The 18,310-nt window shown below is 42.3% G+C and overlaps 1 protein-coding gene across 7 annotated transcripts in view; it reads right to left on the reverse strand.

Moving 5' to 3' along the window:
- AFF2 (ALF transcription elongation factor 2) overlaps window positions 1-18,310 on the reverse strand; it is a 536,669-nt gene that overhangs the window by 200,846 nt on the left and 317,513 nt on the right. For all 7 annotated transcript variants that reach the window (XM_086389838.1, XM_086389837.1, XM_086389834.1 and 4 more), the window contains exon 4: window positions 6,596-6,640. In XM_086389838.1, the coding sequence (XP_086245964.1) occupies window positions 6,596-6,640 (45 nt within the window). The remainder of the gene's footprint in view (window positions 1-6,595; window positions 6,641-18,310) is intronic.

Below are 18,310 nucleotides of genomic sequence, written 5' to 3' on the forward strand. Positions count from 1 at the left end.
ATTTTTTTAGGGACAGGAATTCTTCCTGGATCAGTTATTTGCAGGATGTGTTTGTGGCAGTAAGGGCCATAGTTTAATACCAGACTAGCAGGCATTCACTTCTGAATTTCAGGGTGTGTGACCAAGTGTTGGGGCTTTTACTTCTGCTTTATCATGAGACATCAGCTCTGCAGGCTGCTCTCCAGCAGCATCTGGCTCTTCCATCTTATCTTAGCAACAAAGTGCTTTCCACAAATGTGGATTAATCGTGTAACTTCTCTTTCAATTTTGCCTTTCCTACTTCTCAAAGTCTGCATGTCTCAGAGTTGGTCCACAGAACTTCCCATCACAAACCTTTAAGCCCACTCCCATTATTGCAATATCATTTTTGTCTTCTGTGGTATGCCACTGAAAATCAGTGCCTCATCATCTATGCCCCAGATCTATGACCATGGAATCACCTCTTGGATTCTTCCCTGTTTGATCTTTACAAAATTGTGACTTTGGCTTATGGATGTCTTCTAGTTAGAGCAATTATGGAGTTTACATTTCTTTTTCTCATTCTCCATAATACTTTTTGGTGATCAAAAAGAGAGTGGAGCAAATCATGCTTGATACTTTCATTACAACTCTAAGATGCCTATCAAACTGATTTTGAGAGGCTACTCTCCCCATGCATTTTTCAGAGACACTGGTTTTACCTTTACACAGATGCAAACAGAGTGGTTAACCTCCTTGCATTATAATAGTTTTCCCAACCCAATCCCACTAACACAGCTAGGACAAAAAGACTGGTTCTTAAACAACAGTTGGAAGCTATTACTTCTTTCAGATAAGCCTAGACTGCTTTTTGGCAAACTAATACATCATTTCATTACCATCCCAGTACATCCCAGATAGAGAAAGCAGGTGTAAATTCTACATGTGGCTTAAATTCTCACCTGCTTTCATTCAATTCAATAGAAAATAATAAATCACCATATTCAGAAAAAGAAACAGATTGACAGAAAACAGACTGATTTTTATACCATACCCCAAATATATACAAACTCATATATTTACTCAGCTATTTTAAAGGGCCTACTCTTGCTCACTCCCTGGACAGCTAAATGCTGAATTGCTAAGTTACTGGTATTTGACATCATCTCTTCCCTGACATGTCCTGGGTTTGACAGGTTCCCATGATTCACTGGGCCAGTCACCTCGTTACTCATGTTCCTCATTTACCCAACAACGTCTGGATAATCATTTAAAATTCACATCATACACTAGCTGCAAACCCTCAGATTCCACGTGAAAATATTTGTTCTGCTTGACAGGCTCTAAGAGCATTTGGGAGCCCACTGGATGGCTTACCTATATTGTTCACATAATAGTTGTTATAATTAAATTTATCATCTTTCTTCTGGGTTGGTTTGTATATAAGAAAAGAAGAAATGATTACTGGGAGGCAAATAATGGGTAATATCTCTTATGGGCCAATTTGGTTCCATGAATAGCTCACCTCACACATGCATAGTATGTATTAAGTCCATTAGTGCTTTGAATTAGCTTCAGAAAAGGTAATACTCCACATAATTTACCCAGTCAAGGGCATTTTCACCTGCTGACAAATTTACATATTTCCCAATGTCATTAGGTAAGAGCTAGTCATCAGAATAGCGAGGTGCAATCAGTAGTTAGTTCATTTATTTGACTTCATCAATGTTAACATTAATTATAGTCTAAATTATATTTAGCAATTGTTGTCTTTCTTAGACAGAAAACTATATTACTATTTCAAGAAACTATAATTTTGAAAGTCCACAGCAGAATAGGATAGATGCTTTTTGAACCATCCTGGAAGGATTAGTATTTAAGATGGCTATATAGAAAATCGTTTGCATGACTCCAATTTGAATATTATTTATACATTAATTTGATAGGATATAAAATCAATTGCCTAATTATTGGTTAAATTTATCAAAGAAATTCTACTGAAAGGTGCTTGATTATGCTGCATAGTTATGATAATATAATCAAATTTCCTTTCAGACATAATTGTCTGACCAATTTTGCTTCCAGATCCAATTTTCCCCCTCACTCTTGAGATGGGCTTTTTTCACTGTTTCCCCTTTAAAAGTAAAAAAATAGCAAGGACTGTACATGGTCATCCTGTAATATTTGGTAAGTCCTTTCCATGCTAAAACTGTGTACTTAAACACAGACCTAATAAGCAGAACTGCGATAACTTAGAATGCTGTAAACACAGATCATGCTGCAATCAAAAAGAGGTGCCCATGTCGGTGTTTACAAACCTGATCCATATGGCAGGAAGAGATCTGTAAGATGCTACAGTTTATCAAATCAAGTTCCCTAAACCCTAGCTAGCAAATTCAGCATCCCTCATAAACAGTGAATTACCCATACAGATGTTTGCTTATGAAATTATCAACTATGGAAGGTACTCTGCTAGGAAACACAATCTGTTCAGCGTCAGATTGAAGAGAAGCGCTGTATCTGCATTTTTGACTCTTGAAAGGATGTAATTGATAGTCTGTTGATATTTTTAAGTAAATTCTTGCTAAGAACAAATAAATCATCCACTGCAGAACAAATAATCATTGAGCATGCATCCTCAGCTAGTAGCATTTAGTGCATGCTGCTCTCCTTGGCTTAACTCTACCAGAAATGATTACTCTAGGACCCATAAAACCCTGCAGAGCTAGAAAAGAAGCTGCTGCTGCCACCCAGATTATTACATACGAGCAGCTTAGGAATCCCTCATATGATAAATGAATTGTAACTGCAGAACGCCATCACTAGGGCCAGAGTTGTTATTATTTTTCATTTCTGTTTGTACTCGAGGGTAGCTTGACTCTAAAGAGAAAATGACATGCTGATGGAAACAGGTACGCAGGATTGACTGCACTGCACAGACTGCTGCTTTTAAGTTTCTGATCTGTAAAATTTATAATAAGCAATAATATATTTGACAAGAAGCAAAGCCATCTGAATTTCCACAGCTTGTCTTATGGGAAAAGGGCAGGTGGCAGGAAAGGGCAGGTGGTGGGAAAGGTGTTGTGGGCTGGTATATTCTGGTTTGTTGGAGAAACTATGTGGAATTATTTTGGCATAATTGAATGTGTATGAATTAAGGAAGCAACAGAAGCTGAAATGAACTGTTGGTTGGTGCCATTTTAATGTCAATCATAAAATAGACCAAAGCTTATCAAATAAGGATGGGTTCAGGTAAGTCAACAGGAACAGAAAGCAGAAGGAATGGACAGCATGAGGGTCACTGAAGCCAGTTGTTTTCCCTGGGAACAAATTACTAAACTTCTCTGGATATCTATAATAAGTAACTAATAACACAATCTTTCAGCTTTGTTGTGAAAAGTAAATGACATGAAGTACTTAAGAACTCTAAATGCATAAAGTGGCACAGTACTATTAATATTTTTAGTTAGTAGCAGTAATTTGTTATTGCTACAGTTGTATTATCTGAAATGAGATTTGAAAATATTCATGATGGTGGGAAGAAAGAACTCATTTCTAAGACTGGCTCGAATTACATTAGTTTGCTGAGATCCCCAGTTACAGTTGCTGGAAGTAAGTCTGCCAAGCCACCCAGGCCATTTGTTTTGAATCCGGAGCTTCTCATCGTAGGTTTGTGACAGGGCAGTGGACAGTTAAGTGCAAAGTGCAAAGTGCAAAGTGAAGATCACATTCTCCTTCTGCTTCTGCCATATTCTAGCCTTACCCACAGAGGCAGGACATGTATAACCTCTCTGGGCCCCTATTTCCTGAAATAATTAGGGACTACCGTGTTTCCTGTGATCAAAATAAGAGAATGAGGTTCAAGTACTCTGAAAGGTGGTCACGTGCTAGGACACAAGGTCACCATATCAGGGCAAGTGGGCCTTGGAAGACCAGAAAACATGGGCTTTGGGGTAGAATGAGAAGCAGCCCCAGTGTGGGAAGAGAAGGAGGAAAGTGGGTCTGAAGGGGAGAAATGGTGAGAGGAACTTTCAAAGGAAGCCCCCTAGTTTGAATTTGAACAGAGTTTTGAAAAGGGGGGTGGGGCACCAAAATCCAGTACATTAGGCCAAAGTATTTCCATTGCCTGAGTACTGAGGGGCTGAGAGCAGGGAGAGGCCAGTTGTGTCGCACTTGGTTAGTTAAAGACTGACCCAGTGTGAGATGAAGTGGCTTGGCCTGACGGGCTGTAGAGGGTAAAAGGGGGGAGTCAAGGACGTGGGGAAATTAGGTGAGTGGACAGAGGTGCTCTCTCCACATCACACACACCAATAGTTTATTGTGCACACTTTACAGACTCTTTCATGGTGGGAGGAGGGCGGTGGGGAGGATGAAGAATGATGCCCTGTTTCCCAAACAAGGAAAGTGAAAAGCCCTACAGTTAGGAAGTGATATCATGTCAGGAGCAAGTGGAGGCAAGATCTCATCTGGAGCTAGTGTACCTTCCTCCACAGAGCCCCCTTCACTGAGAAAGAGAGAGCGTGACCTCGCTCTGGACTCTGCTTAGATGGAAAAGTGCTGAGGCGGTCAGAGAGAAGAGGAGAGACAGAGAAAAGTTATCTCCCCACCCTCGCTAGAAGGAGGCAGATGGGGAGCAAGGTGACCACCAGACTCACTGTGGAATTGTCCACAGGGCTCCAAGGCCTGCAAACAGGCACGTGAACTTGCCAGAACAAAAAATGTTCAGTAAGCACTCTGTTGTGCCATGTAATGTGGTTTATAAAAATTTAAGAATAAGCCATAAACTTCAGAAAGCTGATTTTTATTCCAAGCATGGGGATTGAAATGTGTCATTCTTCAATAAAGGAAAGCCTACTCATTAACGGTATTGTCAATAAAACAAAACAAAACAAAAAAGCCCCCCAGAATTCTATACAATCTATAGCCCTTCAAAAAAATAAAAAAGCCATTCCTCTAGATTCTCTTTCAAGAACAACAGAAAGTCTTTTGTTACTTTCTTAAAGGGTGCTATCTTTTATGAGCTTATTAAGGCAACTACTTTTCTTTCCGTGTTTAAGTGACATTCTGTTGTTTCTCTAAGTGGCTCTTCCAGCAGACTGGAGTTGCCAGGCTCCACCAGGTGTCCAGCTGTCTTCCCTAGCTCAGTCACTGTATGGGCCACCTAGGCACCAGGGCTGGGCTGCTCTGAAGTGCAGAATTTCAACTGTCACAAATGAGGTGGTGATTGTGAAATGGGTCTGACATTCTTTGGGGAGTTCAGAAAAGACCATGGCCTTAATTTGGAAAAGCAAGACTCCTGTAGGGACTAGATGGGGAGGTTTATTTCAGCATCACCTTTTTTTAAAAAGGCAGGTGGCCAGGACCCTCACAGTCTGGTGTATTGGGTACATCAGAGACATCTACACCTGAGGCAGGGAGCAAGTGGCTGGGTTCCCAGGGTGCATCACACTGTGGATTTCACAGCAGCTGCCCACATTCCCTGCCCCCCGACCCGGATCCTAGGGACAAATGCCATCAGACTCTTCTCTTTAACAGTCAACAACAACGATCGATCTTGGGCTGAAAAAAGGCACACGAATATTCACAGTAGGGGAAATCAGATGGCCAGTCAGCTAGATGACAAACAGGTTTCTGCTCTTTTTATTCCTTTGGGTGTATTTCCACAGGGTTTGCTTCCAGCACTAAGGCACTTAGCAGGGGATGTGTTGGGGGAGTAGAGGAGACTTGGGTAAGTGACTAAAGGGGATGCAGCATTTTCACTGGCACAGAGGTTGTTTTCTTTCCTCAATGGAAAGTTGGCACAGTTTTCTCTGGGCCACACTGACCATTTCTCATAATAAGAAGCATTTATATCCAGCTAGACAGCTTATAACAGAATTAGGACAGGCATTATTGTCCTCTTTTACAGACAAGGAAGGGAGATTCAAAAAGATGAAGTTATCTGTCCAATCACAGAAGTGACAACTGGAGACAGAACTCACTCCACAACTCCGATTCTTCATCACCTTAAGATGCCAGCAGCCAGAGATGGGAGGGAGATACATGTTTCTGCCTTGGCTTTGGTTTTTCCTTTTGGTTTAATCACGTATTTTGGAAGAGGTCGTTCCCACTTTAGCAGCTCTGTGCTGCCTCCATGCCATTCTCATGAACCAAGTCACATCCATGAGGAACATTTCCCACAACTTGCCATCATTCTCAACTCTCTCCTCCCCTCCCTCCACCCTGCCACATCTCATCCATTCATTACAGGCCACGATCTCCATGACCCGGTCCCATCAATGATGTAACATGGGCAGCAATGGGGCTGACCTGAGATCCCAGAGAACAAAAAGGCAAAGGTTGCGGGTAGGATGCTTGAATAAGGAATGCTTCCCAAAGGAGGTGGGATGTCTCTGTTCAAAACCTCAAAAGAAAGAGCCAGAATGATGCAAGAAGGGGGCAGATCAGGAGACTAGCTTGACTAGAGAGGGAGAAGTGAGAAATGAGACAGGAGATGTAAACAGAAGAGTCTTGAAGTGGAATGCAAGGATTTCCCCATCATGACACTCCTGGAAACAGAAGAGGAATTACTTTAAGCAGCTTAGGCAGATATATTACTTCATTATTCAAAGGCAGAGAAATAGAGGTTTAAACTCACCCGCAAGATTTCTTCAACACAGCTTGGGTCACTGGGAAGGCTTACCTAAAACAAAATAAGCAAACAAAGAAAAGAAAATGAAGCATAATCTAGTTATTCTCAGTAAAGCAGATAGTGTAATATTTTACCTTGTGGGAAAAAATGTAAAGAAAGTAAATACAGCAGTAGATGTGGATTTTCCTCCCTAGTAAATACAATGCAGTAAATATCAGCAAATGGCCAATTTTGTTTTCCTTTAATGAAGCAGTAAGACCACACTGCAAGATGCGGAGACAGTCTTGTTCTGTCACCAATTTGCTCTGAGATGTGGAGCCATCCTTCCCCATCACCTGGGCTTCTCTTTGTTCATCCTTCCAAAAAAAGAGCTCACCTTCCTGATCTTTGAGGCCTCTTCCACTCTCTGACATAGAAGTTCACCATATTATTCATAACCACAGATTTGTAAAAGAAGGCAACTATATGAAACAGTTTTGTGACTAAATTAAGTCCCCTTTTAATTCAGGAGTCCAATCAGATGCCTACAATTCTTGTCCAAAACACTAAGGCCAAACTCTTGTATAAATTGCATGCTTGCCCTCGTACGCAGAATCTTACAAATATCCACACCGAATGCCATGGGCTTTTTTTCTCAGTGTGACTTACACCTTTCTAATCAATCAAAATTCAACCAACTAGCAGAACTGTACTGAGGACTTACTCTGCATCTGGCACATGCATTTTCCTCCAGGAGCTCCATAGTCGGTGAAAGCAAGAAGTCAAATGCCAAAGAGTGACATCAAATCAATAGCTGGGCGTGATGAGGGACCTGGGAGTGGGACCACTACCTGGAGGAAGGCCTACGGGGCATGCTGTCACCTGCGCAGGTACGGGCATTCCCCAAACTTCCAAACTCTCTCCTTCACACCTTTACCCACTCCAGGTTGGCAATTTGATCACCTCCACTTCCCTCCAGTTCCAATAGGGAGAGCATTTGGTTTTCATTCACTGCCTTGGGAGGTGAAAGGCCAGTCCTGTAAAGAGAGTACTGCCACAGGGGCTATAGGTTCCAGATCTCTCACAAGGGCAACTAAGTCCTAATCCCCTAGTTACTCTGATAGATTCAAGTCTAAATACAACTATATTTGGGGAAATGGGGGAGAGAATATGGCATCAGTTGCCCTCAATCTTAAAAAAATACAATTATCAATAAATATGAAATAAGTGTAACAGTCACTCCTGTACATACTGATACATTAATTTCAACCAAAGTGTATTCTTCTTTTTTTTTCTTCTTCTCCATATAAAAGTTGCTGCTCTAAGCACCAGAAAATCCCTAGTGGGGATTAGAGAGTCACCAGCAATGAGGGGGCCATCTAGCCTGAGTCAACTGGTATGGTTCCAATGTACATGTGTTATTCTGGTGTCCAATTTCATCCTCAAAAATGTCCCGATTTGGATGATAAATTATATAGTCATCCTTCCAAGAACACAAATACTTGAGTGCTGAGTGGGAAGTACAGTAGAAGGAAAGGCTGACAAACTGGCCGGGCAGACATTGTAGAGAACTTTAAATACAGGTTTTTGATAAGCAACCACAGGTGGTTTGATCTAGCAGAGTTGATTCATTCATTCATTCATTCAACAAATCTTTTTTTAAGGGCCAGGCACTGTGCCACCAGGCTTGTGTTCAACAAAGATGCAATGGGAAGAAGCAAAAGGAGGCACAGTTTCTCCCCTTGTGGAGTTTGCAGACTCAGGAGGAAGGGAGGTGTGAAGAATCACAGTTAACAGACCGTTATAACCATTCCTGCAAAATGAAACGTTCTGTGTCCAAATAAATGTAGACCAACTTCCGTCTTGGCAGTCCATGATGCAGATTAAAGGCTCTGAGACATCTATCAAATGAGTTTAAAGCAGCATATTCCAAACTCTCTTGACATTGAATTGTTGGGGTTTTAGTTCTCTTTTTTTTTTCCAATTAACAATGATTACTGTTCCATAGAATGGGTGTTTGCAGAATATATGCTAGAAGAGACTGGTCTAACATATTACAGGATTATAGAACTTAACTGATGATTCATAACAGCAAATAAACTCTCATTTCATTGCTCAAGGCTCCAGCAACTGTATTTTCTAAGATAGTTGTTGAACTAATGTATATCTTCCTGAAACACAAAAGTCAAAATGATTATAGCCAAGACTTAAATTTTCAGTATAGCTGTTGCACTGAATCAGCTGGGCTGCCCAGGCTAAACATATATGGCTCAATCTCACACAAAAAAAGTCTTAATTTTTTCTTTTTCTATGCAAACACACAAATGTTAACTTTGGAATAAAAATAGGAAAAAATATCAGAAACATGCAGACACAGCAAGAATATTTGCCTGTGCGTCTAAAGAGTTGGGTGGGAGGCCTGGCTCTATCCCTCAGGAATAGGACTTTGTCACCTAACCCTCTGAGTTCCAGTTTGCCCAACTATAAAAATAAAATTTAGTAAAATAAAAGAACGATAATAATAATACCAGCTGTTTTAAAATCTCACAGGGTTTCTGTGAGCAGCAAATGAAATATAAGGTATGCAAACCTGCTTTGTAACCGGAAAAGACCCATGTAGTGCGTCAGGTTATGAACCTCTGCCCTGCTGGTCTCCTAACCGCATCTTCCGAAGCCCAGTCTTCTTGTCTGCTCAAGGTAAGATCTGACTCACTCTTGCCAACTGCAAATATCATCTCTACACCTGGTATTATAAATATCCATTTCCTTATGGGGAAATGCTGTCAAAATACAAAGAGTTGTGGACTCTGGGGAAGAACTCTGCAGACACAGGCAGGCAAAGAAATATGCATCCATACCGAGTGTTCAGATTTTTTTTTCTTTTTCAGAAAATACTGGAATCCAGTATTGACATGGAGTCACCAGTCCCACAAACTCATCTAGCCCTGCCCTGCGGATCTTTTCACCGCCAAGACCACATTTGAGCTGTATTTCCCCCCTCCCCTGCAAATGCTTTTGAATTAACCAGCGAGCATTTCCTCTGTGCCTAGAAGAGTGCTGGGCGAGGGGGGTCAGCGACACAAAGAACTATCAGACTTGGCCACTTTCTCTCAGAGGTAAACGTCTAGATGGGACAGGAAAACAAACAATTAGAGACCCACCGGGAGGTACATTGTCAGGTGCTGGTGACAAGGGTAATAGGATCACATTCATTCGCCCGTCCGCCTATTCATCAGTTCTCCCATTTATTTCTTTAGACAACAAATCCTGATTGAGCTTACACTGTGCTCAGGATGGTTCCATGGGAGGATTTAAAGACACCGAAGGCAACGTAATTTCTTCCTTTGTGGCTCCACGTAACTTGGGAGAGACAAACAGTTACGGAGCAAACAGACAATACGGAACAGGAGGTCTGACTTGGGTGTCAGGGAGAGAGTACCTACCGGGTTCACGGACAGAGCCACATCCGACAGGAGCTCCCAGCCGCCGAGGTCCCCACCGTAGTCCTCGCCCCACAAGGGGGTGAGAGGCCCAGGATCTGACATGGCCGAGCAATGCCGGGCCACGCTGCGCTCTGGACAGAAGCTGGGCTCAGGCTGAGGGCTTGGCCCCGGCTGCCCGTTGCTCTGTCTGTCTGTCTGTCTCCCACACCCCTCCTCCTCTCGCAGGAACTGTGGAGGAGTCACTCGGACAGGTGTGACAGGAGACAGGAGGAGAACTAGTGGGGACACTGGGATTAGAACTGCTGCCCGATGAGTTGCCAAGCAGCCGCTTCATTCCAGAGCCACCTTCCCTCCCTTTCAATGCACTCTTGAGTATTCAGATAGTCCACAAAGCGCAAGTTAGCCACTCAGAGCCTGCGTCCCTGTGCATCCCCCTCTCCGCCCCCTCCTCCAGGAGCAGAAAGCAAGCGGCATGCCGCCCGGGAAGCTGTGCTCTCACTCCTGGCCCCAGACGACCCTCTCTCTCAGGCTGGGCACGGATGTGGTCCTCTGAGGGCTAGGAGGGGCGGGCGTCCGCGTCGGGCAGGTGTGAGTTGACCAAGAGCCCTCCCAAGTGCCTACCCTCTCTGCGTGTGACAGTGCAGGCGGCCACCGCATGTAGCCACAGGCAGACCACGCGCAGATCATCTGCCTGGTGATCAAGACATATCCTAGGAAATAATCAAGGTACCTTTAAATCATCAAATATTCAATTAACTGAAGCAACAATAAATGAATTGCATAGGATATTTTAATCATTCTGGAATTAATCAGTTTGGAGCATACTTCTTGGCGATTAGGGTAATACAAGATATCAAAAATACCCTGATTGTGGCATTGAGAGACACTAATAGAAAACATGAAGATTCATGTGAAACATTAAAAGAGTCATGATCATCACATAGTTAACTGGGGGGAGTGTGATGCGTGTCTCTGAGCACATTATTATTAAGGGATTGCGAGGGAAGAGAGGTCAGTTTTTCTAAAATCATCCTTTTGCCATCAAAGTGCCCTATTCTACCCACATTTCACCTTGACAAAGACTTCCCCCAGTGAAAGTCACAAATCTCACGTTTAATTGCCAGTGAATGCCTGTATTCTCCCAACAAGCGCAAGTGACACTGAGTGACACATCACTAACACCAAAATCCATGCTACTGGCCCAGTTAAACAATATCCATGACTGACACTGCTGGCAGCTTCCAAACTAATTCCATTTGTATTTTCAATAACAAATTGGCACATTCATCTGCATGATTGACAGACATCCCCTGACACGGCATTACTAACAAAATGCAAACAGGTTATGATATTCTACTAAGAAATGAGTTTTCCATCTTTTTTAAATGTTTAACCCTCATGATCAGTCATTTGTGCAAACAAGGAGCAGCAGCCTCTGAAGTTCTATTTGCACAGGATTTGAGATTTCCTTATCTGTCTTCCCCATCCAGCAAGTCCCTGATAAGTTCAGGTTAAGACCTTTCTGTCCCTGGTTTCCTGTCACATCTTAACCTGGCCCTGTTCTAGTTTGTATGCATAAGTCTCTGGTTAAACGGGAACAGTTAATATTACATAAACTGCAGACAGAAATCCTCAAGTGATAGAACTTCAATCAAAACAAAAAAGATTTCACAACTGTGACTTGGTCCAGCCAACCAGCTCATCTTCCCATTTCATTTTAATATAGCAAAAGTCCTGGGTGTCCAAGGAGTTGGTGTTTAAAATACTGCTTCCAGCTAATTTTAAAGGGTATCCCATGGTCAAAATACCTCATGTAAAGCAAGCTAATATTCACTATTCCCTCTAAGAAGAGAAGCAAGAAAAAAATAGAGCATGAAGATTAAAGGAATTTATGACTTAACATTTTAAGCCAAGTACAGGAAGTGACCCTGTGTCTAGAACCTTACATGGAACTAAAACTGAAAAGAAGGACTCAGCGATCACATTTTATTTATTTGAGCAAATCAATAGGATCATTTACCATATTTTCTGGGGGTGTAAATAGCATGGGCTTTGAAGCTGGACAGACTTGAAATTTAATCCCAGCTCTGATACTTGCTCTGTCAACTTGGGCAAGACACTTGAACTTCTTTGAGCCTCTGTTTCTCTGTCTATATAAGGGGAATAAAATTCCACTTCAAGGACTGTATGAGGTTGAGATGAAGTGAGGCATATAAAAGCACCTTAGCCTGGCAGTGGGTGCATCTGAAGCCTCCATCAGCACCTTTTATTCTAAGTTCCCTCTAAGGCTCTTGGAAAGTCAGCACCCTGAGCCTTGGGACCACTGAGTACCTAGTTTAGTCCCCTTGGAAACTGGCCCTCATGACATCTTGTGAATGCCATTAATTGTGAAATCCTACTTGGGGGCCCAGTGTATAACGAGCCTCAGGCTGCTGCTCCATCTGGTGGCTCTTACTGAAGGTGACAAAGGAGGCTGGAGATGGGACTTGAGGGGGTAAGACAACAGAAAGCCAAGGGGGAGTGGGGGCGGGGTGGGGGAGGGGAAGGGTGGGCTTCATTAGGTATGGGCAACAGCAGAATGCATATGCAGAAAGGCCCATCATCAGCCCGAGGAGGACCTAACGGCAGATGGAATTTAAAGTGAAGAGTGCTTAATTCAGTGGGCTCTGAATAGCCATTAGCTCACTGTTCATTTATTTGGTCTAAGAACTAGTTTCTATAGAAGAATGAGGTACAAACGGGGAGGGGGGTGACAGTCTTAAAGAAAAATAAGGTACATGTCTAGAAAGATTACACTAGGAAACCAAGAGCCCGCCTGGAAGATGCTGGCTGCCTGAGCCCCAGTTCCCCCAGGACGCCCTGCCTCTAGTCACCTGAGCTGGGCAGGGAGGTCGCTCTGTTGGCTGTCTCTGCTCCCAGACACATGCCTGGGCTGTGCTGAGTGGGCTCCCCAGGGACAGAGCCCCTCCCCCCTTTCTCCAGGCCTCATCCAGGTGCCTTAATCTCACTGCTCTCACTCAAGCTGCACCCTCCTCCTCCTCTCATTGCTGGCTTCCCACACTCTGACCCAATTTGCTTGCCCCTTCCTGCCTGTGCTCTTCTTAGCCTTCTGTCTGCCCTCCGTGTCTGCCCTACAACCCAAAGACCTTCCAGCCATGGTCCCTGCCTTTTGAAATTCCTAGGCATGCCCTGGACTCCTCAGGGCTCGCAAGATGCCCACTTCTGGCCAATCCAGGTCCTAGTGCTGAAATCAAGGACCATTTAAGATCAAAGTCTTGATTCCATGAAATCCCTACTTAAGGCACTCCTATTAACATTACTGGCTATCTTGTGTGCAGGTCCATGATCTCTTCTAGTAAAAGAAGATACTGTAAAAATACAGATGTGCAGAGTAGAGTCACGTAAGGCAATTTCTGAACCCCTATCCTTGGCCATTGTAAACAAAGTTAACAACACATGATCTAAATATATAAAAATGATGCATCAGGAAGCAAATTCACTTTTGAATTTTGTCCACTGAAGAGTGAATGTTGGGGTTTTCAGAGTTTTTTTATGCTCCTGACAGTTCTAGGGACAGAGTAAGCTCTCATACTTCGGAGCAATTGCTGATAACTATGATCTTAAAAAGTCATTAAAAGGAAAACATCCTGATAGTCAGGAAATACTTCCCTGTCCAAATTTTACAACTAATTAGATGTATTATTTGGGACAGTTCATTTCCTCACTCTCCAGGTGACACAATCATGGCATGGGATCTGTTACAAGATTTGGTGCCTTGTACTTCACAAAACTAATAGGAGGTCTACATATAATTACCCCTTCTTGTTCTGAAAGGACATTACAGAAGCAACAGCCAAAAGGTAGGAAGGATATAAGTTCCAAAAGTTACATATCTGTTATACACAATATGACAACAATCTTATGCCACCATCAAACAAACTCACACATACCATTGGTCTTACATTTCCTATTTTGCCACAGAATAACAGCATCTTCATCTTGGACCAGTTGCCAAGCAAGATGATCCTCTCAGTATATTTTGGGTTCTATGATTTTATTCACCTTCTATTTTGTCCTGTTCTATTACATGTATTGTACTCTATGTAGTATTCACTTCCCAACTCCAGTGATTTTCTCACTGAAGCTAATTGTCAAAACCTGGGTGCATTTCCTCTTCTCTCACTGACAGTTTTCAAATTCATGGAGAATGCAAACTAATTTTTGTACTAACTAATACAAATATGAGAAAGCAGGCAAGTCTTATGTAACATGACAGGCAGCATACCTGTACCATAGGCCTCATCTGTGAAACTCGTTTCACACCTCAGTCATCCTAAGATGAAACTGAACCAGAAGACCATTTACTGTCCCTTGTGTGAGGAGTCCACATTCCATATGGCACAGCATCTGATCCATCTTGCATGATGCATTTCAAAGCCACCCATGAATTCTTAGGAGCAGCCAGGGAGGAAGCAAGCCAAGCAGGCAAGTGTGGTGTCCCAGGAACCTGGAGAAGAAAGTGCTTCAAAGGAAAATAAACCATTCAGTGAGATAAGGATGCAGAGTGGACAGTTGGGTTTGGTATGATCTAGACCATTGGCCACACTGGTCAGAGCTGTTTCAGTCGCATGCTGCAGATGTGAAGCTGACTGGAGCGTGCTAAGAAAGGAGTGGGAGGGGTAGATGCAGAGAGGGGAGAAACAATTCCTGCTGTGACAGGGAGCAGAGAGATGGGGTGATAGGATGTGGTGATGCACTATCAAGGTTCTTCTTTGTTTTGTAAGAGGGATGATATTAAGGCCTATTTATATACCAATGGTGTAACTCAGTGGAGAGGCAAAAAGTATCGCAAAAGAAAAAAATGCATGATTGTCAAAGCAAGTCCTTGAGCAGGAGCCAGCAGACTAGGACACAACTGGAGAGGCTGGCCTGAAAGAAGAGCCTGGACACTTCTTCCATTGTAACAGGAGGGAAGGCAGAATGCTTTAGGTACAGAAGCAGTTGGCTTGGAGAAATTAAAGATGAGAAGATGAGGCGGTACTTGTCTGATTGTATCTATTTTGCTCCATGAAGTATGTGGCAAGGTCATCAGTGGAGAACGGGGTGGTTATTGGAAACATGAGGAGAAAGGTAAGGTGGAAAATGGTTCTGTTGGAAAATAGGAACAGGGTATGCTGGGAAAGTATAATAGAACTCTCTGGCAATGTTTAGGGCAAGAAAGAGCGAGCTATCAGTGAAACACTAAAGGAGATGCTGTATGCCCTCAGTTTGGCGATAAAGGAAGGAGGAAGTGGGGGAAAGGAGAGAATTGGAGGCCAAATAGCCCCTGGAGATTTAGAAGGAGGTGACACTCTGCTCCCCACCATTAGCCGCTGCACTTTGCAACACTGATTAGCTAATTAACCACAGTTCACAATCCTCCAACTGTTCTCATCTATAAGGGCTTCCTTCTGAATGGAACAAGCAGAGCACCCAGGAGCAGGAGTGATGATTTTCTGGGATCCTACAGTGGTGAATCTCCTCACATTACCCAGAAGCCTGGATGAAGGGAAGCCCTGGGCCAAAGATGGCCCCGGGCCTGAGGAATGCCTCTCTAGGGATTAGACGAATTCAATTCTGTCTGGCAGGAAGTAGAGATTTTGATTAAACTGTATCCTCCTGTCAGAGACCATTCTCAGATAACATAGGAGTTTCCAAATTGTTTAAAGAGCTGTTTTTAAGTACTCACATATTTTGTCTTTAAGCAAACGCTTTACCCATTTACTATGTTAGCTTGAAACATTTTAAAATACGATTATCTTCTCTAATACATCTTGGATTGACAAATTCTTCTACGGATTTATGGTTTCTAAAAGATACAAGACTTCCTCACCGGAGGGGGGTGGAGGGGAACAAAATGGGAGCTCAGGTTTTTCTGGTAGCTTCTGAAGACATTGCCGCAGGCATATGATGGGGTCTTAAATTACGTGCTATAACTCCATTTAGAAAAGAACCTTTTAAATATGTATCTTTGTCTCTTATTTTCTGAGAATCTTTCAGAAATGAAAGGTCTTCCCTTGACATTCACAATCCCTCACCTTAAAGAAACGCCTCTGTCTTCTAAATACACGGCTAATGATTTAAATGTCTCCTTTAAAACAAGAAACCCAGATTTCAGTTTGATTTTGCTCTAGCTACATTTTCCTTAAAGCAACATCAGTGGAATAGACTTTATAAATTGTACCCACACATGTCCTCAATAAAAAGGTGACAACAGAATACACTTGGTAGAAAGTGGCTCCACTTTCAGACTAACCTCTAAGGAACTTGGCGCCTTCTTGACTCTCTAAATCCTGCACTTAGGATTGTCTTAATTGCCAGTGGATGACACCGTGATGCCACAGAAACAGACCTACAATTGCTCTTCTCTGACAGTGATGATCTGGGAGAACAAGCCCTGTGCACACGAAGTGAATCCTCGCCAGCTCCCCTATTATTTATAACTCTAATTAAAACACTTTTATCTATTAATGCCAAGTGACACTACTAAATATATTCAGGGAAGTTCACATTTTTTCTAGACTTCTGAAATCTCTCAGATCTGTGGTTTAACTGCTCACTAAAATGAAACGATAGCTAAGAATAACTCCCTTCCATTAGATTTATAAATCTCATTAATTAATTCTACATCTCCAATGGTGTAGAGACCAAACTCAATGGCAAGATCTAATTAAAGAGAAGTAAAAAAAAAAATGTTAAGAAACAACACTGAGATTGAAACACAGAAGTAACTGTTTAGCCTCAAATTAATGAGGCGCTATGCTAAGCAAGCATGTCCATTAATCCCTAATGAGGATTTTAAACACATTAAAACTTCCTAATACAAAATGTTTGCCTTCCTTTTATCCAATAACAAATAAGCCAATAATTTTCTGGCTCTAAATGACACTATTAACTGTCATGGCATGTTTTATTTGACAAACCCTCCATTCAAATACTGTAAAACCAATTAATTTGCCTGCTGTGAAATGTGTTTCTTGATAGCTTTTATGTGATTTTTTTTCTTCTCAAAGAAATGTAAATAGGAGGTCCATGTAGGTGCTTGGCTTTGCTTTAAAAAATATGCCACCATAGCTATAGGTTGTCTCGCCAGTTTGCAATTCAAATAAGTTAAAAGACAACCTCCATTTTCAGGTCACAATCCCAGATTGGTCTGAAAAGGAAACCTTGTCAGAGTAATATTTTGATTACCACGAAGAGTGTGTCATATTTGAGAATGGACAGTTGGCAAAATCACTACTTTGTTCAATAATAAATAATGATTCACGACCCTGGCTCTCACCAACCTGGCATGGTTACCTGTCTCTGGCTTCATCCAGCCTTCCCTCAAATACACCTGCATGTGTGTCCAGGAAATAGCTCTCTAAAATTGGAGTTTATTCCTGATGCTTTTATTTGAAAACACCATGATGTGTTACATTTCTTTGTTGGCAGAAAAAACAATTGAGCAAATACAAGAAGTTCCCATTTCTTAAACTTCCCCTGGGCCTTACTTAGTATCTCCAGTTAGCTACAGTATCTCCTTAGCTAGTATCCCCAGGGTCCCTTCTGCCCAGCATTTATGGGACACTCTGAAACTCTTGGCTCATGGAAGGGCATGGCACTTTTCCAGAAGATCACTCTGCAAACACAGACCCTTGATGCCATGTCACTGTCCACTGAAGATCAGAGACAGAATGATACATGGTGTCCCGAGTTTTATGGAGCTAAACAGTTTACACCAATTAACATGAGAAGCATATGCAGGGCCCCCACAATCCTAGCTAGTCTTGCTTCCACATGAAAACCAGGGACTGATGATTTCTTAGCTGTGAAAGTAGGCAGGATAAACAGACATGTTGGAAGGTGTTTATGATTCCAGGTACAATGAAAACAGTTTACTGATACAAATAAAATACATCCAGTGAAATAATCACACTTACTCCTGACCAGGATCAATGTGTTGAGGTATGTCCAAATGTGCCGCTTGGAAAATCTGTTCACATTAAGAAAATTGTCCTAAATGAAAACTATACATCACATCCACACTATGCACAGTACAATGCACTAAGTGTTATGAGAAATTCGGTAGATGATAAAGAATAAACGTCCCACAGGGAACATCTACTCAAAAGTAGACAGGACATACATACCAAAAGTGAGAAATGATAGTATAAGTTAGCACATATTTCCTGATCCCTAAATCAGGCACATGCACAGAAGGGGAATTTTAATTTGGGGATGACATGACTTAGATGGCCAAATATGGGAAAGTCCAGAC

Source organism: Bos grunniens, chromosome X (genome assembly GCF_055505025.1).
Source record: "Bos grunniens cultivar Pamir isolate PY7600 chromosome X, Bosgru_T2T1.0, whole genome shotgun sequence".
NCBI lineage: Eukaryota > Metazoa > Chordata > Mammalia > Artiodactyla > Bovidae > Bos > Bos grunniens.